The following is a 23,019-nucleotide window of genomic DNA, read 5'->3' as shown; positions in this document are numbered from 1 at the left end:
GTATAAATATCTGTGGTTCGCTTCTAGTACTTAGAAGTAATTTTTACGTTCGTAGTACGTACTGAAGTTGGTGAAGTGGCGACTCCGGACCGTATCACCAATTCGGATGTCAACATAGCCACACAACGCGTCTTCGTTCATTCGACGACCTTGGACAGCCCAAGCATACGCATAAAACTACTAAGGACGACGAGGAATCGGTTCACGCTATGACTACGATATCACGCGCTGGGAGACTTGTTAGATCAACCGTTACTCAGTAAGTCATTTTGCTTCAATGATTACGCTGGTACCGGCAGCCAGAGTCTGCGTTACTGGCCTGAACCAATTCTGATGCTTTTTATTTCTTCCAAGTGTTACCAGGACATCAATGGTTCATAACACCCCCCATGTCGACCGTGCCACAAAGGACGATTTGTCGGTGTTGCCACCTCCCACTGTTGGACTTGTCCTGTCTACTCTCGAGCTAAATACCATGCACAAATCGTGGTACGACGCATTGCAACCTGAATTTAACAAGGATTATTTTTTGAAGGGGAGTACTGATTATTCGGTGTCTTTTGTTGTGTATGTGCTTACTTTATATGCAGTTGAAACAGTTTTTGCTTCAGGAGCACAAATCGTACACCGTTTACCCACCGAGTAGGGGTCTCGTTCCTTTACGGCTTTCCAGACTCATATGTCAATAGTGGCGGACGTATATTCTTGGTCGCGGCTTACACCTCTTGACGCTGTGAAGGTGGTTATCCTCGGTCAGGTAAGAAATACTGTCCTTGGTACTTCATCCGTTGTTGACAATAGTCTTCAGGATCCGTATCACAATGTCGGACAAGCTCATGGTTTGTATTTTACTATATCTGTCACCGAATGGTTCTGTGAACGTCTTCATCAGGATTATCGTTTTCGGTTTTGCCGCCAACAAAGATTCCTGGCTCGCTACGGAATATATATAAACAGATATCAGACGATATACCTTCTTTTGTTATACCTCAGACTGGGTACTCATTTGACAAGTTTCCCCGTTATCTATTCTTTATGCTGATTCTGAACCATTAGAGATCTTAGTCCAATAGCTCGCTCGGGGGTACTCTGGCTTAACACTTCCCTCACAGTCCGTGCCCATAAAGCGTATTCTCATGCCGGTAAGGGCTGGGAGACCTTTACTGCTCAGGTCATCAGAGCCGTCACTTCGAGGGCCGATGGAAATGGCGTCGTTTTCATGGCCTGGGGGCTTCCTGCCCAAAAGACATGCGACAAGATAGGTATTGATGAAGTTCGTGCTTTTTTCAATCCGTATTTTCTCGGCACTGACCTATTTTTTCTCAGACAAAGCACTTCGTTTTGAGGTAATACTCTCGAGTGTATTTTGGAGTCCGCAAGTCTGAACTATTCTAGATCTGCGCACCCTTCACCGCTATCGGCGCATCGAGGATTTATTGGGAATGGTCATTTTCGTAAGGCCAATGAGTGGCTTCTGAGCAGGTACGGAGATGGTGCTGAGATTAGGTGGGATATTTTAAACGATCAATGATATTACATGTAAGTATCATCCCACCCGCACCCTTGCTCGCGTGCTGAGGCGTCCATTTTAGGTTCTCAGTATAATTCAATTACTCATACGATGAACGCACCCATCTGGGATCATTCACATTCATACAGCATTAAGGAAAAGGCGAGATCCATAGCTAAAGTGGCGTTTGTTCCGTTGCAGATATCCAAGGAAGGATGCCTTGGCCACTTACTCCTGATAACGCTGGCAATCGTAATCGCTCGACAGAGGTTTAGAAGTTCAGAGTACGTATAGAACATGATTAGGATGGCGGCCAGAACTTGATGTCGGTAGGATCTTAGAGGAAGTATGCGAGGTGAGCCCGAACGTGCACGAGGACGATTCGGGAATGAGCAGCTGACCCGGGAGGTCGAGGCCGGCTGGGTACTGCATGTGTCGATCCAGCCGAGTGTGCTAAATCAGTGGCTAGGAACTTGATGTAATGTACGGAAGTCGGACAACAGCAACAGAACAGCAGATATGAAAAGACTATTGGAGCCAGGTGAAAAAGCGACTGGTAATTAGTCTACACGAGCGGCTGTCGCTAGCACTGAGCACTGAGCAGAGTATGTAAAGACTAACAATCTGGCCCACTTGCAAAGTCGAGTCGGGCGTGATCCAGAATCAAGGAATGCACGGCATCGTGTCGGCAAGCGAGGACAAATGGCAACCAAACAAACAAAATTGCTTAGATAATACAAGGCCTCATTGTCGCTGTGCACATCGCGTTTCCAGCTTCACCGCTTCGTCTTTTACCACACCCTCGAGCGTTTCCTTCCAACGTCTCTTCCCTTATTGCTTCGTACACCATGTCCGCTACAAGAGTCCATTCTCACCATGCTCTACCAGCGCCTGTCGTTCACCAGGGTTTTTCTATCTCGCAATCCAAGTCCCACGTACTGGCCGGAGTCCAGGACGCGTACTGGAACGATGAAGAAGCAGTCAGTCTTTAAGCATTTTTGACTTACACTCTCCCCATTGTTCATTGTCTACTTCGAATCTACAGGAAGATGCAGAGTGTCCGCTTTGCTTGGAAGAAATGGATATCTCGGATCTCAATTTCAAGCCTTGCGTCTGCGGCTACCAGGTAGTATATCGCATACAGCTCCTCTGTACCTTTTTACTGACTCTTCAAAACAGATCTGTCGCTTCTGCTGGCACCACATCAAAGAGAACCTCAACAAGCGTTGTCCAGCTTGCCGAAGAGTGTACACAGATGAGGGCGTAGAGTTCAAGCCCATTTCGCCTCAAGAGTGCGTGCAGTTATCAGGCGTTTCTTTTTTTGGCGCGCTCATTATAACCTGATTTATTAGCCACAAGCGTCTGACCCAGCAGAAGAAGCAACGCGAACGAGAGCGCAAGGAGCTCGACGCTTTGGGTAGACGCCATCTGGCCAATGTGCGTGTCGTTCAACGCAATGTCGTGTACGTAGTCGGAATAGGACCTCGATTCGCCAAGGAAGAGGTACTGTCCTTCCCTTCACTCACGCCACGGTTCTCATTTTCTTTGCGCAGCTTATTCCAACGCTACGTTCAAACGAATATTTTGGCCAGTATGGGAAAATCACGAAGATCGTTTTGGTCAAGAGGACACCATCGGGAGGCGGTGCGCCCGTTGTTGGGCTGTACATCACATATCACAGACGGGAAGATGCTGCACGCGCCATCGCCGCTGTCGACTGGAACACCATCTCCTGGCGGCGGCCGTGAAGTGATGAGAGCCAGCTACGGAACTACGAAATACTGCATGGCCTTCTTGCGGGGTGCTACATGTAGCGATCACAGTTGCATGAATTTGCATGAATGGGGAGATGAAAAGGACTGCTTTACGAAGGAGGACTTGACGACTCTGTTTGTCTTCTTCATTCCCTCTTGTGTTCCTGGACTCACTCCATTCCAGTAAACATACGATCAAAGCAACAGAAAGCCGAACAAGAACGGTTATGGGAAAGAAAGGGGAAGAAGCTGAAGGTACGCATTAAGACCTCTTTGAACTTTCTACTTATGAATGTTTCTTCTAGGGCTACCGCGTGCCGCAGCTTGGGGACACAAAACAACGGCACCTGTCGCGTCGACGACTGTTTCCTCCAGCATTTCTTCGCCTTCGACTATCCCGGTCTCGCGTCAGAGTCGGCGGGGTGGTAGCAGACAAACTCGTCCTGTTGCAACTGAGTCTCGGCCATCGAATGCCCGTGTACAACAGGATAGAAGGTCTGCAAAGTCCACGTCGCAGCTATCGTCTCGTCCTTCCACGCCTGCCTCACTTCCACAACGTCCCTTAACTCCTGGTGAGGCGAAGTCTCTGCAGAAGAAGCCTTCAACGCCTACCCAGCCGCCGTCTCCTACTCCATCTGGCAATGCCGAGTCGGAGCCAGGTTCTCTCTCTCCTGCTAAATCATCCGAGTCGCTACCGCCTTCTGTTCCACCAGGTCTCCCCGCAGTTCCCCCGGGTCTGTCAGCGCCGCCAGGTCTTCCTTCTCCAGCGCGCCCACCCCGCACAGAGACAGCGTCTCCACAAACGCCACTTCTCGCCATGCAGACTTCATATCAGATGTCAAATGCAGCACGAGCATTACTTGATGATGTCAAGGCCCGACGCGAAGCTCCTCCGCCATCTGTCTCAGCGCTAAGTCCTTTCCCCGACTTTGATCGTACGTTGCAGAATCTGTCTGGTGGAGATGGCGGCTTTGGCGGGTTCAGTTTCAACCTAGATCCCAAGCTTGCGGGCGACGATGCAAACGAGGTGCAGCTACCTGACTTTGAGGCAGAGGCACAAACACCTTTTGTTGGCACCTATGTCGACGCCTTTCCAGCTCTACGACCCGGTGCTCCCAGTGGTGCTTTTATGGCGCCGCCGGGTTTGCCATATCCCCATAATCCTAGTCGGTCGATATACGACCCCATGTCTGTTCGGTCTTCGCCATCAATCGAGCGGCAGTCTACTGGAGGGTCGAATTATGTTGGATCTTTCAACCCTTTTGCAGAGCAAAACGAGGATTCATCTCAAGTGCATTCTCCAACTAAATCTTCCTTTGATGATGAAACCAGGAAAGTTTCGCGCTTCGGATTTGCTCGGGGCAGACGAGGGTCAACAGCGGCATCCTCGCCTCTTCACGTTCCTTCTCCTCTCAGTGTCAGTAACAGCATAAGCGAAACGCACTCGATATACAACTCCGTCGACCAACAACCTCATTCTCCTGCCATCTCACAGTGGTCGCTGCATTCACGTCAAGATTATGTTTACCAACAGCCACCTTCCGCGATGGCTTCCCCCATGCTGCAGCATGCTCAAGCCCAACCGTATTCACAGGCGCAAGGTCGTTTTCCTTTGTTCAACGCCGGTATAAATGCCGGTATCAGTGAAGCAGATCTCAGAGATTTCATCCAATCAAGCCGGGATCGGGCAGTCAATGGTTCGGCCGTGCGTAGCGGCTCTGCTGGTAGGACGCTTCTCTTTGTATGAATGATCCGATGGGAGTGTTGACGGGACTTTTTTTGCTTTTTTTTCCCCTTCTTGCATGAATGTATCCTATGCTATCCTATATCCATTCGCATTTTACCCTTCTTTTCGTTTTTCCCTTGTTATCCAGAACAACCGGGCGCAACTGGCCATCAACCCTTCACTGACCCAGCCATTATGTCTGCTCGATTCGCGTCGGGTCAAGACGTGGGGTATCAGCCCATGGATCAAAGCCATTTACACTATGCATCACCACCTGGACTCGCGTACCCTCAAGCCAACGCGAACTTTCCAGGTGCATTAGGGATGGAGACCAATGGAGCCATGAATGGTGAGTTTCTTCCATGTTCCTCTGAGGAGAGGGAGGACAGCGTACCGAGTTCCCGTGCTTTCTCAGTGCGGAAAATCTACCATCGGCCTTGATGAACCGTCCTATCACCTCTTCCATCTCGCTACGTTTGGACTACATCGACTTTGCGGCCAAGAAAAATATTATGATCACGCTAAAAATCATCACTATACGCTTGATACCCTCCCCCCTCTCCTCGAGCTCTAGTATTATCGTCTTCTTTGACGCTAATCTGTGTTACTTTATTTCTTGCTGTTCCAATCTACAGTATCCATAGACACAGCCGTACAACCTCCGATTTTGTCAACCTCAGACTTCCCGGCGCTTTCATCTGCAGCTCCGAGTACAGACACTGCCCCCACTGCCCCGACAACAGACGAAGTCTCTCCTGAAGATCTTGAAGCCCAAGAGAAGGCGGAACGCAAAGCTGCTAAACGGGCTGCTGCTGCTGAAAGGGCAGCCGAGAGGCAGAAGATTGCACAAGAGAAGGCGGCAGCTAAGGCGGCAGAGAAGGCGCGTATTGCGCAGGAAAAAGCTGCCGAGAAGGAGAAGGCTGCGGCAGTAAAGGCACAGCAAGAAAAGGAGCGTTTGGAGAAGGAAAAAATCAAAAAAGAGGAAGCAAAGGCAACGAGAGAGAAGGAGCGTCTTGCGAAGGCAGAGAGGGAGGAAAAGTTGGCACAGCTGGAGAAAGAGAGGGCGGCCCAGGCAGAGAAGGACAGGGAGCTGCGTAACGCCATCAGGGAAGCTAAATTAGCGAGCGAACGCGCTAAAATCACGGCATTGGAGAAATCTGTCGCTCGTCAAGCATCTGCTGCGACTCCCACCGAAACAGTCCAGGTTCCTCTCCTCTCGAAGAAGCCAAAGAAGAACAAGCCCATCGCGAAACCCGCTAAGGCTCCTGTAAAAGAAGAGGATCAGGTTACTGAGGAAACCTCGACCATATTTACTGCCTCTGACGTACCGCTTCTTCCATCGAGCAAAGGAAACACTGCGACCTCGAGCTCCACCAACTCTCGTTCTCAATCCGTGGATCGTAAAGGACCCACGCCAGTGGAAGATTTGCTGCAGGATATCCACATGATGAACCCGGCCATGGATCTTCCAAATCATCCCTTCTTCAATCTTCATAAGATCAACCCTGCTGCGAAGATGCCGCTCGAATACGGACCACTTGTGCATGCCCTGTCTGCTCTGTCGGTTGGTGGTGGCACGTTCGCCAACAGTGTGCCTTCAGGATCCATTGATAACGCTGTCTCTTCCTTCCAGCAACTGTTGGAGACACTCACACAGACCATCTCCGATCTTCTGCGGCTGTTACCTCGCACGACCTGGGACGATAGTTCCTCCTTTGATGGCGTGTTGAGGGATATGTTGAAGGGAGACGACTTTCTTGATGAAGGAGGCGAAGAGAGCCAAGGAAAAGACGACGAGGTTGCTGCGCTGACCCTTGCCCTCGAACGACGTGCACGTTGGATGGAGGTACAACTTTCCAAGCTCGAAGAACTTCATCGAGATATCAATACCGCTGCTGTTCGTGCGGTCCTTGCTTTCAACGACAGTGGTTGGGACAGACACGGGTTCATGCCTCGAGTTGGAAATACCTTGCGCAGGTTTGACAATATGGGCTTGGTTGAGGAGAATGGTGTTGTTAGAGCGATGACGGCGGATGAGCTGGAGAAAGAAACTTGCGGTTGCGAGGGAAGCTGCGGTGTTTGCTGAGACGGAAGTGAGGGAGATGATGGAGAATATGCAAGCATTCAAGCCCATAGATTAGATTATAGTTCCATGCTTTTTAGTATTATAATGAAACGACTTTTCTGCATCCATAGTGTTGGAACGCAATGGATGAATAAAGACTTGGGTATATGCGCCTTTTCATTGTGTGTTTTTTTTTTTATACAAAACGTAGCACATACATCGGCTAGCTTTCGGAGTCTAGATCTCAGCCCTGGTAGCATCGTTCTCGCGTACAGTCGTTCTTGAAGCGCGAAATTCCGCTCAACCGACCGCGGACCGTGTTCGACGATATTCAACACACCGACAGCGGTTTTATTGCGCCAATATTTCAGAGAAAGCACGAATGGCACGCAACATGCGATCAGTGCCATAGCCCCGGAATAACTTTATGGAGCTTTATGGTGGAGGTTGTGTCAGCTGAGGCTTCCGGCGGCCCTTATCTCACAACCACCATGTTCCGTCTGGGATTGGGGAGACAGCCATGGCGCTTCCCAGCCATCCAGCGTCGCCTCTATGCTGCAAAGAGGCCGATTCCCAAGCTGGTCACCACAGAGCCCAGCACGTTTTCCCGATACTCGCCTTGGTCACCCCATTTCGCATATTCTTGGAAAGCACGAAGTTTTCTGCAGGGAATCACGTATGCTATCGGACTGCTCCTCGCGACGCAGTATGTGGACACGATACTCTTCGTATGTCGCGGTTTCTGTGTACAGGGAAGATTGTTTAACATGCAGCGTAGTCCAATGTCGAACAACAATACGGTTCTGAGCATGAAATAAGAATCGCTATCGAGAAGCTCAAGCTTGCGTTACCTGGAGATGACACTGTGTCTACCGACCCGGAGGTCCTCAAGTCTTATGGCTCATCGGACAACTCGTACCACCCTGCGTCCCCGCACTCAGTTGTGGTGCGTGTTTCTCCCTTGATACGCTGCCAGTCATTCAATGAAGGAGCATAGGTTCGGCCTAACAGCACGGAGGATGTGATGAAAATTGTCAACATCGCGAGAGAATACCGGGTCCCTATTGTCGTTTCGTCTGGTGCTACGAGTCTTGAAGGACATTTCTCTGGGGTGCGTCTCACATTACTAAATTTGCATTCGTGTGCTAAATAATGTCGATAGGTGCCTACTGGGAGTATTTGCGTTGATGTGTCTGGGATGGATAAAATTATCCAGATCGATGGTGAGCTATCTTGCGACTTTGGAGATTTTACCGTCAGCATCTACATGGTGGATATTATATGCTTCCTCGGCATATAATACCGCGGTTGTCTGTTTGTGTATACGGGCAGGTTTCTGTGGCGTGCGAGGAATTAAGTCGTTGCTCATGAACCGTCAAATGCATAGCTGCGACTGTAGACGGTGGCCGCAAACAGCACACTCTCAAAACATCCTCGGTATATACTGACATCGTTTTTAGAGGCGGACTCCGATCTTGTTTGCCAAGCGGGCGCCAGATGGGAAGATATCAACCGAACTCTCAAAGAAGAAGGGATCCCACTTTTCTTCCCTGTTAGTCATTCATACATCCTGCTTTGTGGTCAGCTAATGCTTTTCACAGCTTGATCCAGGACCAGGCGCGACAATTGGTGGTATGGTTGGAACTGGCTGCAGTGGAAGTACGTCATGCTAATCGGAAAACACAATCACGCATTAACCAGACACTCTTCAGCCAATGCGGTTAGGTACGGCACGGCAAAGGCTGAGTGGTTTTTGAACTTGACGGTTGTTCTTCCCAATGGCGAAGTAATCAAGACGAGACGACGGTCGCGCAAGTCCGCCGCTGGATTTGATACCACGAAGTTGTTCATCGGTGCTGAGGGCACACTGGGTATAGTCACGGAAGCCACACTTCGACTGGCTCCACGACTCCCAACCAAAGTGGCCATGGCGCAGTTCCCTTCAATAGACAAAGCTGTGGATGCCGTGCAGGAAATACTTAATTCACCTTATGGCGCCAACTTCCGTAAGTCCCATGTTCTGTGGCTCGTGTAATTAATTCATCACCATGAACAGAATGCGTCGAACTTCTGGATAACAACAGTAGGTGAAATATTTGGCATCCAGAGGCGCTACTAACGTTATTATAGTGATGGAGGCTATAAACACGAGTGGAGTCATCGAACACACGTACCCAGTTAGCGACACCCTATTTTTCAAGATACAAGGATCACCCGAGTCCATCAAGTTGGCAGCCAAGGAAGCCCAGGCGATCACCAAAAAGCACTCCAGCACCCAATTTGTTTTCGCAAAGACTGACCAAGAAGCCTGACGATTTGTGGAGGAACAGGAAACACGCTTTGACATCGTCGATAGCTTACGCAGGTACCGGTGCAAAATGTTGGACTACGGACGTTTGGTGCGAGTATCCAGCTACGTCGGAGAATATGTTGTAACCTTCATTCCAGCGTTCCTGTCTCGCGCCTTCCTCAACTGGTGGCAGAATCGAAGAAAGACCTCGCGGAGGCTGGTATATTGAGCACTATCGTGGGTCATGTTGGTGATGGGAACTTCCATGCGCTGCTGCTATTCAAGAATGACGATGAGCTGGGAAAAGTAAGCGATGCTGTTCACCGTATTGTGCATAGAGCTATTGCTCTGGATGGAACATGTGGGTGGTCTTTCTGTGCTGAGAGTTGATCGTCTATTGATTCTGAGGTTGCAGGTACCGGAGAGCACGGAGTCGGAGTGGGTAAAAAGGAATACCTCATTGACGAGCTAGGCGAGGGTACAGTGGAATTAATGAAGACGATCAAGAAGGCTGTTGATCCTCAAAATCTTCTGAATCCTGGAAAGGTGAATGAATAATCAGCGTCCTCCCCGGGGTTTTTCACGTTCTCACAATACCCGTCCGTCTAGCTGTACCCGGATGGGCCGTCGAAGAAGGCGACCAAGTAAAAGGGAAGCATGTCTTGAGCGGATTTTAGACTTTCCATCTACCACTGCGCTTCCTGGAATAGTACGTGAGCGGTTCTCGCAGCTGGAGGGCATAGAGAGTATCTATGATTGTATCTTGTACAAGCGCGATATCTATCTAGTCTTGTAATCAATAATCTAACAAAGTAGGACGAAGCCCCTAGACCAAAATTTCCGACAACATGCCGAACAACAGGATTCGTCTTGTGTGTATCATGCCTTGGATGGCAGTGTAGAGCAACCTGGAAAATCTACCACCATGTCACTTCTGAGAAGCGGCAATGACAAGACGTATTTTTCCGTGACGATTTGAAAGTGGTCCAGGACGAAGCCACGGTCCCGAATGTCGGGATGTGCGTTCGACACGGTCGCCGCCATATGATACCCTCGAGAAGAAGCCCGACAGACGCTTCCGAAGTGAGCGGGTCCAGACCTAAACAGAGAGAACTTATTTCAAAGATTGACCCCGTCAGAAAGTGGTAAACGGTACACCATTATGATACGACGGATTAATTTTACTCGTGGTATGTACCGCTCAACACAGAAGGCGGTTGCAGTTCCAGATTGTGCGACACGAAACAAATTATTTGGTTAACACATATACATTGAGACACATTTTATACCAGGACATAATATACAACAATACACTAAAAGCACCAGGGTACACCACGATCAACTACAATCTAGTGGACACTGTTCGTTGGGACCTAGAACTGAGAAGCAAATCAGCAACAGGTCCTCATAATGAACAATCAAAAAAGAGGAAAGGATCAGACATCCAAAGGAAGGACATTATCATCCCGCATCGTGCCGACCCCCGCTTCCCGCCCAGCGCACCTCCCCCAAAAGGGAGGCGGCCCACGCTCGACACAACCTAATGGGTTCAGGTTGGTATGGAGGGGGAATATAAACGTTCCGCATTGGGGGAGTACTCCATAAAGAGGGTACTAGAGTGGAAACTGCGAATGTAACGGAAATTTTCATCCGGTGGGTGGGGTCCGAGGAAGGGATGCTCACCTAGAGAAAGGAGAGGGGGGAGGTAGTCAGTAAGAGGTATAGTGGATTAGAGATGGTATAGAGGAGAATCAGACGAAATGGCACTGGCAAGTACACTGTGCACCCCGTAGGGCGCGTTTCTGTTGCGAACAGAAAAGCTCTATTCCTCGGCATGGTCGTGTAGGACGGGGAAGAGAATAAAGTCATCACATAGATAACGCGGACAACGCAGAGTAAGAATGAAAGTGACACTTACCATTGAAAAAAAGAAATGGGGGACAAGAGGAAGGAATGAAAGAAGATGAAAGAACGAAGGAGAAATTTTTTTCACGCTAAATATTATTTGCACCTATTTGCTTCGGGATGTCCCGGTCACTCATGTCACGTCACGAGCCGCGCAAAAACAGGGAAAAATGAACTTTGTCTAAAATACATACGACCATGTAAACGACTAGATAACATTGTAAGTTGCAAAGCAAAGTCCATAAGTGCGACAGATATTCAGGCAACGGCATCTACTTTCTTATCATTTCCGCCCTTTTTCGACGCAACAAAGTCATCCAAAAGAGTCGGCCATGCCTGCCAAAGCAGTGAGTAAAGACGGGCATCACGGAGGGAAAATAGATATACCCCATCCGCCTCATATCCGTCGAGATTGGGTGACATCGTCTCGCAAAATTCAAGCATCTGTGTTGCAATGAGACCCGACGTTCTGTTAGAGAAAAAATTACCAAGTCTGACCATGGTCCATAAATCCTTATTTGCGGCCTTGTAAGACTCTCCCTTTCCCTGATACGAATATCAATGTCAACGGAAAAATTGTTTGTCGGAAGGACCTAATGACATACGCCGACGAATTCTAGGACATCTTTCATGAGAGGCGACTTCGGCGCCAATAACACAGTCCAAAAGGCAGTGGCGGTCTGATGAATTAAGGTTAGTGATAGGTATCGAGACAGCATGCCAATATAGGAAAAGTGTCAGACAGTCTAACCTCCATGTCAATGTTTCGGGATTGCCTGTGAACGGAACGCGCTCTATAAGCGCCTATAACAAGGAACGGAAGCGGAACGACTCACGGAGGTTTTACCAGCGTAAAACAGAACATGTAAAGTTTGCGAAACGCGTCTTTTGTATCATCAGCGTAGGTCCAGTAGGCGGTCCGATCGTATGGTTCATCATGTTTCTTGGAATTTGAGGGACGCTTCAAGGGGGGTTTCCCATCAATCAAAAGATCATCGAGGTCTGACAATGCCTGGTATATCTGAGAAAGTGTGGATATTCTGCGAACTGGTATAAGGGGCGGTGTCTCAGGGACACAGGAACGAGTGAACGTACTTGCGTGCTGAAGTCCACTTGACCCACTCGTCTTTCGTAAATTTCCCCATCTCTTGAGCCCCCAGTTGCCAAGAAAAGAGCAGAGGCAATGCACCCTCCATTGGGATGTTTGCATCCAAACACAACTTCTCGAGCCCTTCAGGGCCTATGACATCGGGTGTATCTGGGTCTGCATATGTCTCGAACAGCGCGACGGAGCGCGCGGGGGCGTAAGGTTCAGCTGCCAGCTTCTTGGCTTCCTCGGCGGCCTATGCGGGGAGCGGTGAGTAGGGTAGAATGTCAACAGCACACTAAACCCGACCTTGGCTACCGGCTTACTGGGACCGGCTGGGTCGTCGCTATGTATGGTGTGGATGTCGTTAGAAGAGCAGCAAGGAAGAAGGGATAGAAAGCGCATAGATGTGCATCCACGCCGACCGCCACCACGACACCAAGACAGGATAGAGCAGATGTGAAAGGAAAAGACTGTGACAGTAAGAACTCACAGCACGAGAGGCTCCTAAAATAGAACGACATCAGCCACGTGGAAGGGACAAAAGCACGTGTCATTACATCATCCGAGGCGCTTTTTCGGGAAAGGCCAAAGTGGATATAGTGGCATGCGAAAGGGAGAGGGGCGAGTAGGACAACGCGAGGCGATAGCGTGGAAAGCGAGAAACAAACAGAAAAAAACAAGATGAGCTCCCGCGAAGTTGCCTATACAAATTGCCGTACGTTGCATTTGACTTCTTCCCTCGCTTCGTAGCCCTAGGGTTGCTGGTTCTTGCCTTCTTCGCGGGGGGCTAGCATAACCGTCAGACACGGCCAACTGACAGAAAGGGTACAGGACACGTACTTGGTCTTCATCAGCGGCGTTTTTCCTGTATCAAAATTATAAGTGGCAATCTAGTCCAACAGGCTGGAGCAAGGAAAAATTACGACGTACGGAGTAGTGGCCTTCTTCGTGGTCTTTGCAGCTGCCTTTTTCGTGGATTTCTGCGATGTCGAGTTTGACGTCTCCCCTCCCTTTTTTGCAGTCGAGGCGCGTGTAGAACTCCGAGTGGCTCGCGTCGAACTGCCCTCGGCTGGCGTCTCGTCAACCTGTTTTCGCTGGATGGGCGTACGTCAAGGCGAGGCCAGAACGATATCACTGCATGATCCGTACCTTTGGAGGCATTCCGGAAAAACAGTTTACGACTAGAACAGGTCTGGTGGCAAAGGAGGTGGATGCAGAAATTAAGCTTCGTATTGCTGGCGAGGTCGCGTCCGTGACGTCTCGTGACAGAATACTGTCACTTCGATGCCAATGACGAAACCCATCTTACTCATCCTTTCCTTTCACCTTCACGATTGCTTACCATGGTCCAAGAAGTCTTCAATCCGAACCCAGTCATCTTCAAACCGGCAAAAAGCGCAGACAGACGACAGTTAACTTCTCTCTGGCTGGATCATGAGGACGAGGCACCTAACGACGCTGATGATGTCGTCGAACCCATCGATCAGGATGAAATATATGGCAAGCACCGCTTCGATTCGTATCCTATGTTTTTTTCTGATAGTAAAGCACAGACCTCGTGCGATGGATACACGACCCTGAGTACCCCAATACACTTGAAGAACTGAAGGTTGTTTCGGCACCGCAAATTTCGGTCTCAAGGAACCACATCGTAGTCGAATTCACTCCCACAGTACCTCACTGTGGTATGTCGACAATAATAGGTATCCCCTCGTTTTTGCTTACGGCGCTGCCGTACGTCAATAAGTACTAATCTCTTTCATCAGGTCTTTCAATTCGTGTTCGGCTTCTCCGAAGTCTACCGCATCGATTCAAGGTGGATATCATCGTCAAACCCGGATCTCATCAGAGCGAGGAAGCGGGTAAGTGCTCTTCCTGAATTATGGTATCTAGCCATCTTTGTTGAAGTCGATGCTTGGCAGTGAATAAGCAGCTCAACGACAAGGAAAGGGTCGCAGCTGCACTGGAAAATCCTGCGCTCGTCAAGACGATTGATACGTGCCTCGAAGGTCAATCGGCATCTGTTTAGCCTCAAACTTGGCCCGATATTGTACAACGTATCCAAGGGAAAGTTGTCGGATAAATTTTGTAGCTTTAGGAACAAGGCTTGGACGAATGTAATACAATAGCTCATTTACTGGCCAGGTATGTAACCGGGTCAATCTTCTGATTTAATATTGCTACAAGTGATGTACAGGTACGTGCTAGTGAGATGATACAATGCGTATGCGAAATTACTGCGAGCGCCGCGATGATAGGCTGAACCGGGTGACGAACCCTGTAAATAAGGAATGCCCAAAGAGCCGATAGAAGAAAGAACGAACAAAGATAAGTCTATAGTGATTCCCATCGAGGGGCGCAGGAATGGCGAATAAAACAACAATCCATCTTCCAGGGTTTTTTCATCAGTCTTCGAGAAGGAAATCCCAGTTCATCGTCGACGTCTCACGGGCCTTTTGCGTTCGGCCAAACATCCTCTTCAACACCTCCTTCTGAGCACGCTCCGGTGCACCCGTGAGCACATCCCACATCCGGAAGGTGACATGCCCCGAAGACATCACCACCACTTCATCTTCGGCGAATCCATCGTGCTCAACGCCATTTAGTCGCACGCTCTGCATGATCCGGTTCAGGAACCCAGAGGAGAAAGATGTTTTCCCCGATGAGTGTATTCGGCCCTTGAAATCGGACGGTAGCCACACTGTGATATCCGAAGTCGTGGACTGAATCTCGAGGTAGAATTTTGATTTCACCGAGTTTCGACACTGCATTGGCGGAAGATCAGTAATGGGCGAGGCTGGGGGGGAAAACAAAGGGGACGCACAATTTTTAGTTTCATATTTCCGGAATCGTTGCCAACGAACATGTTCATCCGATGATCGAGTGGCTGGTTACGAGCACGGTAGTGAGGTAGTACCAGCGAGAGGTCGACGGGATGTGCTGGACACATCGAGATGGAAATCCCAATCCTCGTCGGCATGGTATCTAACCTTGTGAGAGCCAGTTGTAGAGGTCTGGTCTCTGTCAGACGCGAACTATAGTACAAGTTAGCTTGGGATCGAAAGATGAGGCGACAGAAGGTACTACTCACGCTAGAGCGATCACTAGCAGACATTAGACTAAGGTAAAGAAGGGGGAGAAAGAAAGAGAGAGCAAGGCGACAACGAAATTCGGCTGGGAAGGATACCATCACGATTGTCTGCAAAGCCTTTATATCAAACGGAGCTTCGAAGAATGAATATAACACCTGCCTAATTTGGCACGACAGCTTATTGTCCACTGGCCCTTGTTTTTCGAAGAATTGCCATCACCGCCTGATCACCGCAAAGCGTCCCCACAAACGGCCTGATCCTTTCACCTGGATATGGGCTTACAATGCGGCTGGAACAAGCAGGCTTCTTCTTTGAGGGTAATGTTATGCGCTACATTGTTAACCAGATGGCCCAGACACTGCTTACCCTGGTGCTGCTTGTTCCCGCCTCCCTCATCTCATCCTCGAGGCTTCTTGTATTCACTGAAGAACAATATTAGCTCAATTGAATCACATTAAGGGATGTTCATTACTTGCACTGCTCTAATCCACCCGAGCCTACGGCATGCAACACGCATTGTCCACGTAGATCCCGTGCGCTTTGGCTCCCACCGCCATCATTATGCTGATACAGATTGTGTCTGAGCTTTATTGCAATATTGATAAGTGTATCAGATCGGGGAATTCGCTGTGCGGGATCGTGTTGTTCATCCTATGCTGGCATGCCCCGAGTGCCCAGCCCCAAGGACGTACCGTACTTGCCGTCCCGTTATCGATTATCTCCGAAAAGTTCCGTATGGTCATTTCCCTGAAACGCAACCCCACGAACAGCTCCGCTTTCGAACCCGAAAATGTGTGGCGACGTGCGCAGTAGCCAGAATTACCTGTCTGTTACCACCGCGTTATCTTCATAGACTAACGACATCAAAAGAAGCCGCGAAGCATTTGCTTTGACGTGTGTTTTGGCGAGTTGCAAACATGGTCTATACAAACATAAATCTCCTCCGTACATACGAAAAAACGTTCTACAAAATGGGTATCAAATGGCGGGGATGATACAATGACACAATTTGAGAGGTACTTGTCTTTGTCCCGTTAAAGCACCTCTATCTCGTCGTCATCACTAACGTGAAGAGGCGACTGAGATGGTGACTTCGTTGGACTTGAAGGATTTGTTGGATCCGTGGACTTAGGCTGTGAGTACGTTGCCTCCAGCGAATCAGAGAACTGTGAAGACGCGGTTTTCTTCGGTCTAGCCACCTCTGTTAGTCGCTTGAATTCGCTCTCGTATTTCTTCTGAATGGAAGTCACTAAATTGGGACATAGATGTCATGTGGCGCAAACATGGGAACTCACCTGATGGCCAAGAGTATCTTCTACTACCAGCTTTGATTTCGATTGGTGTTGTTCAAGCAATTGAGTAAGGTCGGATTTCAATTGCGACGGCGACTTCCTATGTTTTGGAGCCTTATCGAGGTTGGAGTTCCAGAGCATCACCCATCTAAATGCAGCTGAGACGGGGAACACATGTAGAAGGAAGATGCGTACTTTTGGTGTCGAGTAATACAAAGTGCTCGATCGCCAGAAGTCGAAAGACCTTGATCGTTAAGTAGATTTTTGATCTGTCTATCTTTTAAGGTGTCGTAAGAGACTTTTGGAAGAGCTTCGTCCTCAATACTCGATGATCTGGAGAAGGGTCAGCTCACCTGCAGCTGATATGACATATATTAAAACGATCACCTCTCTTTCCCTTTGGCCTGACTTTGCTTGCTTTTCCCAGGTTGGATTCTTGGAGCCATTATTTTTGACCATGCTTTCTTCGACGAGTTGTTGAGTTCGAACGTCTTACAGCCGCTGTCCAAATGCTGATTTATAATTTCATATTTCACCGCTTTCCCGCACACCGGACAAGATGTTTCGGCTGGAGATGCCTCTGCGAACGTCAGTTCCCGCGGCTCTGAGAAGACGACACCGGATACAATACCTATTTTATGACTAGCGGGCCCTGCAACGAATTCGATATCCGAGTCAGGGCTGCTCCTCTTACGCTTTTTAGACGGACCGCTCTCGCTAGAGTTGCTGCTGACCGACGGCCGCCCTCGCTGCAGCAACTGGAGAATGAAAGGTCTGGTTGGATTTAATAGGGTCGAGTGACGAAAATATGATTGACAGCGTACCGCGCCTTATTCCACGCTTCCACAGCTTCCTCAACAACCGGATTCACCCTCAAATGCCCCTCATTCTCCTCCCCTTTACGGCAAGACGGGCACTCTTGCTTCTGCGCCAGGGAACCTCTGATGCACTTGAAACAAAATGAGGCGATGTGAGGTGCACATTTTACATGTTTAAGCATACCAATGAGCAAAAACAGTGCCCACAGCGAAGAGTCACAGGTCCGGAGAACAGTTCGCAGCAGATGGGGCAGCGCAAGGCGTTGTCAAGTGTTCTGAGACCTGGAGCAGTAGCGACATCCGGAAAGTCGGTAAAGTCAGAGAGTGTAGCAGCAAGTTGCTCTACAGTCTCTTTCTTCGAGCTCATTGATCCAAGTTTCGCGTCAAGTGGGTTGGTGTCGACACGACGGAAAGTGGTGAAGACGCGTAACGGTCACGGTCACCTGACTCCATGGTCACCAGTATGTGATCATCGGAATATCGGCCCGAATGACGCTCTTTTCAGTACTCGTCACCAAGTTTCATCTGACGGCAGTTCTCCGTTGACTTTGCGGGGATTTCAAGTGTGTAGCCCCCACAAAAATAGCTTCGTAGGTTTTGTGCATCATGTTTTTTTCCGAGGTGCCGCAGACTCACCCGTTCCGTGCACGTTTTTGTCCTGCGTGATCTTGGCGCTGGCCAGCAAAGCACCGTTTATGATCCCGAGGCCTTACCAGCGATCCCGTGCCTACATATATGAGCAGTCAATCCATCAGCGTCCCTTTTCCCAAGGTTTATCGTCGGAATAATGCTCAGTTCACATTGTCAGTACGATTGTTCAGTTGGCCCACGTCCTGTCATGATTTCTCCGTTTCAATGAACTACCTCGGTATGAAGAACTCTAATAGTAACTGGTCTTCACCGGTTCTCCGCTAAATGACTAAGGAGAATGGTATATAACATATACAGGACCGCTGATGTCGAGTCGAACAATATTCTCTTGCTATGTTCGGACTCCTGTCTATCATTACCTTGGCTTGCATCTTGAAACGAACCACCGCTGTTCCTGTGTGGGGCCAATGTGCGCCTTCTACGTGTTAACGGCGACCTCATACTGATTGTTCTGCGTCTTTAAGGCGGGGGAATAGGATACACCGGCAGTGTGAGCTATAACCTTACTCCGAGTTACTCTTCGCTAATTACTTTTTGACTTCCAGACCGTCTGTAAATATCAACCGTTGTATTTTATCAACGCTTCATTCTAACTGACTCCTTTCTAGGTGATAGCGGCACTACCTGTACAGTTCTCAATGCCTACTACTACCAGTACGTATATTCTAATGGAAGAACCTGGAGCACAAAACCGATTCTCGCTCACCTGTTAGATGCCTGCCATCCTCTAATGTACCCACTACTACAATCCCTGCGTCTACCACAACAACGCATGCACCTACCACCTCAACTTCTGGACCCGCTCCTTCGGGGACTGGTCTGAACGCGAAATTTGTGGCAAAAGGCAAACACTACTGGGTTCGTGTCTGACTGCTAGCCATATGCAGAGCTGACAATGGGGCAATAGGGTTCTTGTGCCGATCAGAATACTATCAATATTGCGGGTTTGTCGCTGTCGAAGGATTCACCACATGCACACTGACAGGTGTACCCACTAGCGAACTCAGCGCTTTTGATTGCTGATTTTGGCCAGGTAAGACTGCTTCTCAGTTTCCAACTTAGCTCACGGCGTTCTTGATGAAGGTGACACCCGAGAACTCCATGAAGGTCAGATGGTGTACTACCGACTCCGTTCCGCACACTTACCGAACGTCAGTGGGACGCAACCGAGCCCACCAGAGGAGTCTTTACTTTTTCTGGCGCGGACTTCCTGGTCAATTGGGCTGTAGCTAATAACAAAATCGTTCGTGGACATAACCTAGGTTTGCTGAGTTTACCGATTTACGGATAATTTTGACACTCGTCCCAAGTATGGCATTCCCAGCTTCCTTCATGGGTCTCCGCCATTGGGGATGCACCTACACTGGTGGGTTTTATTATGTCGATCAGTCAGCTGTCCAGGTTTTCATTCTGATCTAAAGACTTCTGTTATTCAAAATCACATCGCTAATGTTGCAGGGCGTTACGCGGGCAAACTTTATGGTATGTACCCATTCATGTTCGCTCAACTTCTGTGGCTAATGAATTTTACACAGCTGTGCGTGGTCTCCGTTACTTGGCTTAGTTGCACTCACCAACGTTCTATATTAGTGGGATGTCTGCAAGTACGACAGCTTCTTCTTCATCATTCTAGCTGCTTAACAGCTCTTTAGTGAGATCTTCAACGAGGACGGAACTCTGCGCTCAAGTGTCTTCTCCAACGTCCTCGGAGAAGTATGCGAATTACTTATTGTCATCAGCAACTTACTGATATTTTCATGAAGTCCTTCGTTACCATCGCATTTAAGGCTGCGAGAGCTGCCGATCCCACGGCAAAGTCGGTCAACATCCCGGGCTTCTCGACACGCTGACAAAACAATTGAACAGATTATACATCAACGATTACAATCTCGATTCGAATAACGCTAAAGTCCAAGGTTCGTCAAACTCAGGTGTATTCTAACTTGTATTTATGTACCTCAGGATTGGTCGCTCTGGTGAAACGGGTTAACGCTAACGGACAGCTCATTGACGGTATTGGCACCCAAATGCATCTTTCAGTAAGTTCAAAATAATTCGCTAGACATGTCTAACACGTTATGACAGGCTGGAGGTGCGGGAGGTGCCCAAGCAGCTCTGGCGGCGCTTGCCTCAGCTGGTACAGAAGTGGCTATCACCGAACTTGATATTGCAGGTGCTAGTCCTTCGGACTATACTACCGTCACAAACGCCTGTCTTGCCCAACCCGCTTGCATTGGTATTACTAGTTGGGGAGTCAGTGATGTTGTAAGTCAAACCCTTCAAACTGTACTGCAATTGTTGCCTGATGCCGCTTCAGAACTCCTGGCGTGCCAGTTCCACCCCGCTATTATTTGATACCAACTATCAGCCAAAACCGGCTTACAATTCAATCATCTCTGACCTATCCTGAACGGTGTTGTACATCAATGGGAAATTTGGCTGTTGTCCGTTTATCATAGGATGCTTTGCATGTCCGATTCGTACAGTGGAGATGTGAATCGTCTGTGAATGTATGTTTATCATTCGTCGCTTCTTTTTTCGGTCGAATCTTGTGAAAGAACGATGCCAAGCAGAGCGCTACCAACGTAGTCAGCGAATGCATTCTGTGAAGGGTCAAAACTTATCGATGTCTCATACAGCGGTGCAGAGCGGTGTGTTCTCGGACTCGTCAAGAACCCTGGTCGGTGTTCACGGCTGTTCTTATCAGTACATCTGAGAAACACACCGTGGATTTCTTGGATCCTTCACACTTTAGGATGGAATTTCTCAGAGATGCTTGATGATCAGATTCGATGCAGCCACTTGTTGATGTACGTCTTCGGATACCTAAGGGACATGGCATGTGCACGCAATGCCTTTGGCAGCACGTTCAGAGTAGTGTTGCTAAGGGGTCCACGTTAAACTGCCGTCCCAGGATGCGACACCACAACTCAATGCCAGAATTATAATATCCAAACCAGCCTGCACGTGATAGGAAATCATGAGCTTGATAAAATTTCGGGCAGTTGAGTCTTAACTTTTCCGTCTTTTCATCATCGCTTCAATCTTTTACTCTCAGCGAACTTCTAGGCTGTTGGTCAAGTCCGTAAAAGTCTAGGAATACTAGGTGATCAGGAGTGATGAGTTATTCGACTCCGCGAACGCGTAGCACATGTGTGCACAATGGTCTCGCGTTCCGTATGTTCATCTCTTTTGCAGGTGTTTAGATGTTTGGCTTCTAGTCCAGATTGAGGACCTGAATTTGCCTCTATCTAGCAGGAAAGGCCCGCCCATCACCCCAATTTTGGTCTTAGCCGACGTTCGGGTTCGTCGGACCGATCCCCGCACCCATATCAGGTAGCTCCTCGGAAGGGGCGCTAACTCATCAAGGGTTTTATCGAACATGTGGATGTTGGAAATGCGTCATTCTGCGGTACCGTCCACATTGTCTGACGTTTTACTGACTCACCCAATATTTTAGCATTCTTCCTGAGCTTTGTACACCATTTTGTTGGCTCAACAAGGCCCCCGGTATAACTAATGTGCACAGTGACTCGATTCACCCATCCCCGTCCACACTTTGTGCCTCACCTATGTATCCCGATTCTGTACGCCACGATTCATTCTACAAGAAGGAAAAGCTCGTTTCAAGAAGCGCTACGCCCGAATCTGTTTTAACATGGGGGACTTCTAGTCTGACGAAGGCGTCCTCAAAGGCTAGCGGGAAATCATTCAAAATATCCTCCAATGCAAGGCATGTTGCAACTCCCAGAACATCAGGTACACCTTTATGTTCCGTTTGCTCACTCAATTCGTTCATTCATGCTACCGTAGATGCACCTGCTACGAAAATACATGCCAGTCCCGCTACCGCTGAGTCGCGTATGAGTGATTCCTCGTACTAAATCTTCTTCGACCTCATGAATGTCTATTAACACTAGCCGTTCTAAGCATCTATTCCTCCTCTGCATCTTCCGACAACACAGCTGCGACAGTTAACTCTTGTAAGCTAGCGTCTCTCTAGTGTGTTACTCCCTGAACTTCATGGCGCCCAGGGAGCTCAAGTCCAACATTTGCAATAGCATCGCCTCTGGTTGGGCATTGTTATTTACACCCTGTATTATTGCGAGGTTCCTGGCATCTACTTTACGATGTTATTACCCAACGATTTGCTTCTCAACCGAGATGTGACTTCAATGAATTAGCGGTGCAACCACCCATCAAGTATCTCAAGATCAACGTCGGTCATGCTTTGCCTCCCGTCGTTGTATACAGCCGATCCGATATGGCTGCTGGTGTGACCCTTCAAGACGTCTTCCAAGAGCTTTCCAGAGCCTTCAAGACATATGTTCCGCCAAATGTATTTTCAGCGATGCCCAAACCGAATCAGGCCATTGCCACGAAACAGTTTGATAATCGCACCAAGTCAAGGGGGAACATATTTCGTGACGGTGCCCTATGGGCCGATTTCCTAGGTCCTAACCAATGCTTCGCTGGTTTAAGTCAAAAGCCAAAGGGTGATGTCTGGGACGCCTGGTTCGTACCTCAATGATGGCCCTTGTTCTTTGCGTTTGGCGCCGATATTGTCCCTTTTTCTTTTTAACTTATTATTATTCATGCTTTTTTCTGCGGGAGTAGTCTACCGCCTTCCATGCTCTGCTGAGCACACTTAACGGCATGCACACCTAACAATTTACTGACTGATCACCCCCCACTCATCCGCGACTGTAACAATCCTTATAACATCCCTCTCCGTTCGCCTTTTCTGCCTGTCTAGACTTCCGTTTTCGTATGCTATCGACGTTGCAACTGTTGTACATATATCTGCAGTGTTATTTTTCTGGAAA

The 23,019-nt window shown here is 48.8% G+C and overlaps 11 protein-coding genes across 11 annotated transcripts; 6 read left to right on the top strand and 5 right to left on the bottom strand.

Annotated features, from left to right (window-relative positions):
- Positions 1-158: 158 nt before the first annotated feature.
- EV420DRAFT_1543095 (uracil-DNA glycosylase-like protein) lies at positions 159-1,849 on the top strand (the record flags this gene model as incomplete). The annotated part of the gene is made up of 10 exons (XM_060473189.1): positions 159-259; positions 355-553; positions 591-642; positions 690-757; positions 809-839; positions 893-998; positions 1,057-1,293; positions 1,396-1,574; positions 1,632-1,685; positions 1,743-1,849. Coding segments are annotated over 8 exons (930 nt in total), but the record flags the coding sequence as incomplete, so codon positions are not given.
- A 415-nt stretch (positions 1,850-2,264) lies between these two features.
- EV420DRAFT_1543087 (uncharacterized protein) lies at positions 2,265-7,262 on the top strand. The gene is made up of 10 exons (XM_060473188.1): positions 2,265-2,490; positions 2,556-2,636; positions 2,690-2,802; positions 2,863-3,018; positions 3,103-3,399; positions 3,449-3,519; positions 3,570-4,988; positions 5,139-5,339; positions 5,626-7,004; positions 7,039-7,262. Exons 1-10 carry the CDS (start codon positions 2,359-2,361, stop codon positions 7,129-7,131), a joined length of 3,942 nt encoding a protein of 1,313 aa, XP_060330824.1. The 5' UTR covers positions 2,265-2,358; the 3' UTR covers positions 7,132-7,262.
- Positions 7,263-7,294: 32 nt separating this feature from the next.
- EV420DRAFT_1543080 (D-lactate dehydrogenase cytochrome oxidoreductase) lies at positions 7,295-10,392 on the top strand. The gene is made up of 13 exons (XM_060473187.1): positions 7,295-7,783; positions 7,834-8,001; positions 8,053-8,166; positions 8,218-8,278; positions 8,516-8,607; positions 8,657-8,714; positions 8,768-9,061; positions 9,112-9,138; positions 9,186-9,337; positions 9,363-9,454; positions 9,504-9,706; positions 9,761-9,891; positions 9,955-10,392. The coding sequence occupies exons 1-13, from the start codon at positions 7,493-7,495 to the stop codon at positions 9,991-9,993; spliced, it is 1,722 nt and encodes a 573-aa protein (XP_060330823.1). The 5' UTR covers positions 7,295-7,492; the 3' UTR covers positions 9,994-10,392.
- Positions 10,393-10,479: 87 nt separating this feature from the next.
- EV420DRAFT_1543077 (uncharacterized protein) lies at positions 10,480-11,356 on the bottom strand. The gene is made up of 2 exons (XM_060473186.1): positions 11,264-11,356; positions 10,480-11,028 (listed from the first exon to the last, which is right to left on the bottom strand). Exons 1-2 carry the CDS (start codon positions 11,264-11,266, stop codon positions 10,807-10,809), a joined length of 225 nt encoding a protein of 74 aa, XP_060330822.1. The 5' UTR covers positions 11,267-11,356; the 3' UTR covers positions 10,480-10,806.
- EV420DRAFT_364151 (DUF298-domain-containing protein) lies at positions 11,328-12,616 on the bottom strand. Its single transcript, XM_060481850.1, has 7 exons — positions 12,346-12,616; positions 12,087-12,290; positions 12,002-12,026; positions 11,856-11,930; positions 11,749-11,796; positions 11,638-11,694; positions 11,328-11,586 (listed from the first exon to the last, which is right to left on the bottom strand). Exons 1-7 carry the CDS (start codon positions 12,444-12,446, stop codon positions 11,509-11,511), a joined length of 588 nt encoding a protein of 195 aa, XP_060330821.1. The 5' UTR covers positions 12,447-12,616; the 3' UTR covers positions 11,328-11,508.
- Positions 12,501-13,602, bottom strand: EV420DRAFT_364161 (uncharacterized protein). Its single transcript, XM_060481851.1, has 6 exons — positions 13,490-13,602; positions 13,271-13,434; positions 13,181-13,205; positions 12,898-13,127; positions 12,647-12,844; positions 12,501-12,593 (listed from the first exon to the last, which is right to left on the bottom strand). Exons 1-5 carry the CDS (start codon positions 13,499-13,501, stop codon positions 12,652-12,654), a joined length of 624 nt encoding a protein of 207 aa, XP_060330820.1. The 5' UTR covers positions 13,502-13,602; the 3' UTR covers positions 12,501-12,593; positions 12,647-12,651.
- EV420DRAFT_1629540 (FAM96B protein) lies at positions 13,594-14,488 on the top strand. The gene is made up of 4 exons (XM_060476093.1): positions 13,594-13,840; positions 13,894-14,043; positions 14,107-14,202; positions 14,263-14,488. The coding sequence occupies exons 1-4, from the start codon at positions 13,684-13,686 to the stop codon at positions 14,367-14,369; spliced, it is 510 nt and encodes a 169-aa protein (XP_060330819.1). The 5' UTR covers positions 13,594-13,683; the 3' UTR covers positions 14,370-14,488.
- Positions 14,489-14,609: 121 nt separating this feature from the next.
- On the bottom strand, positions 14,610-15,514 carry EV420DRAFT_364250 (uncharacterized protein). Its single transcript, XM_060481853.1, has 3 exons — positions 15,432-15,514; positions 15,165-15,375; positions 14,610-15,105 (listed from the first exon to the last, which is right to left on the bottom strand). The coding sequence occupies exons 2-3, from the start codon at positions 15,318-15,320 to the stop codon at positions 14,746-14,748; spliced, it is 516 nt and encodes a 171-aa protein (XP_060330818.1). The 5' UTR covers positions 15,321-15,375; positions 15,432-15,514; the 3' UTR covers positions 14,610-14,745.
- A 727-nt stretch (positions 15,515-16,241) lies between these two features.
- On the bottom strand, positions 16,242-18,022 carry EV420DRAFT_364248 (uncharacterized protein). The gene is made up of 7 exons (XM_060481852.1): positions 17,727-18,022; positions 17,549-17,673; positions 17,356-17,498; positions 17,112-17,304; positions 16,920-17,057; positions 16,728-16,872; positions 16,242-16,667 (listed from the first exon to the last, which is right to left on the bottom strand). Exons 1-7 carry the CDS (start codon positions 17,907-17,909, stop codon positions 16,467-16,469), a joined length of 1,128 nt encoding a protein of 375 aa, XP_060330817.1. The 5' UTR covers positions 17,910-18,022; the 3' UTR covers positions 16,242-16,466.
- A 504-nt stretch (positions 18,023-18,526) lies between these two features.
- On the top strand, positions 18,527-20,701 carry EV420DRAFT_1680820 (glycoside hydrolase family 10 and carbohydrate-binding module family 1 protein; the record flags this gene model as incomplete). The annotated part of the gene is made up of 15 exons (XM_060479212.1): positions 18,527-18,602; positions 18,802-18,847; positions 18,907-19,051; positions 19,101-19,137; positions 19,192-19,226; positions 19,277-19,300; positions 19,350-19,455; positions 19,504-19,559; positions 19,615-19,691; positions 19,846-19,906; positions 19,957-20,009; positions 20,060-20,109; positions 20,156-20,232; positions 20,279-20,458; positions 20,511-20,701. 15 exons carry the CDS (start codon positions 18,527-18,529, stop codon positions 20,601-20,603), a joined length of 1,116 nt encoding a protein of 371 aa, XP_060330816.1. The 3' UTR covers positions 20,604-20,701.
- A 948-nt stretch (positions 20,702-21,649) lies between these two features.
- EV420DRAFT_363286 (uncharacterized protein) lies at positions 21,650-22,844 on the top strand. Its single transcript, XM_060481849.1, has 4 exons — positions 21,650-21,952; positions 22,007-22,070; positions 22,124-22,176; positions 22,228-22,844. The coding sequence occupies exons 1-4, from the start codon at positions 21,766-21,768 to the stop codon at positions 22,722-22,724; spliced, it is 801 nt and encodes a 266-aa protein (XP_060330815.1). The 5' UTR covers positions 21,650-21,765; the 3' UTR covers positions 22,725-22,844.
- The last annotated feature ends 175 nt before the right edge of the window (positions 22,845-23,019 follow it).

The sequence above is a fragment of the Desarmillaria tabescens genome (genome assembly GCF_030435595.1).
Source record: "Desarmillaria tabescens strain CCBAS 213 chromosome Unknown EV420scaffold_17, whole genome shotgun sequence".
Lineage (NCBI taxonomy): Eukaryota > Fungi > Basidiomycota > Agaricomycetes > Agaricales > Physalacriaceae > Desarmillaria > Desarmillaria tabescens.
The sequence above is the reverse complement of the archived record's forward strand: the minus strand, read 5'-3'. Positions and strand labels throughout refer to the sequence as shown.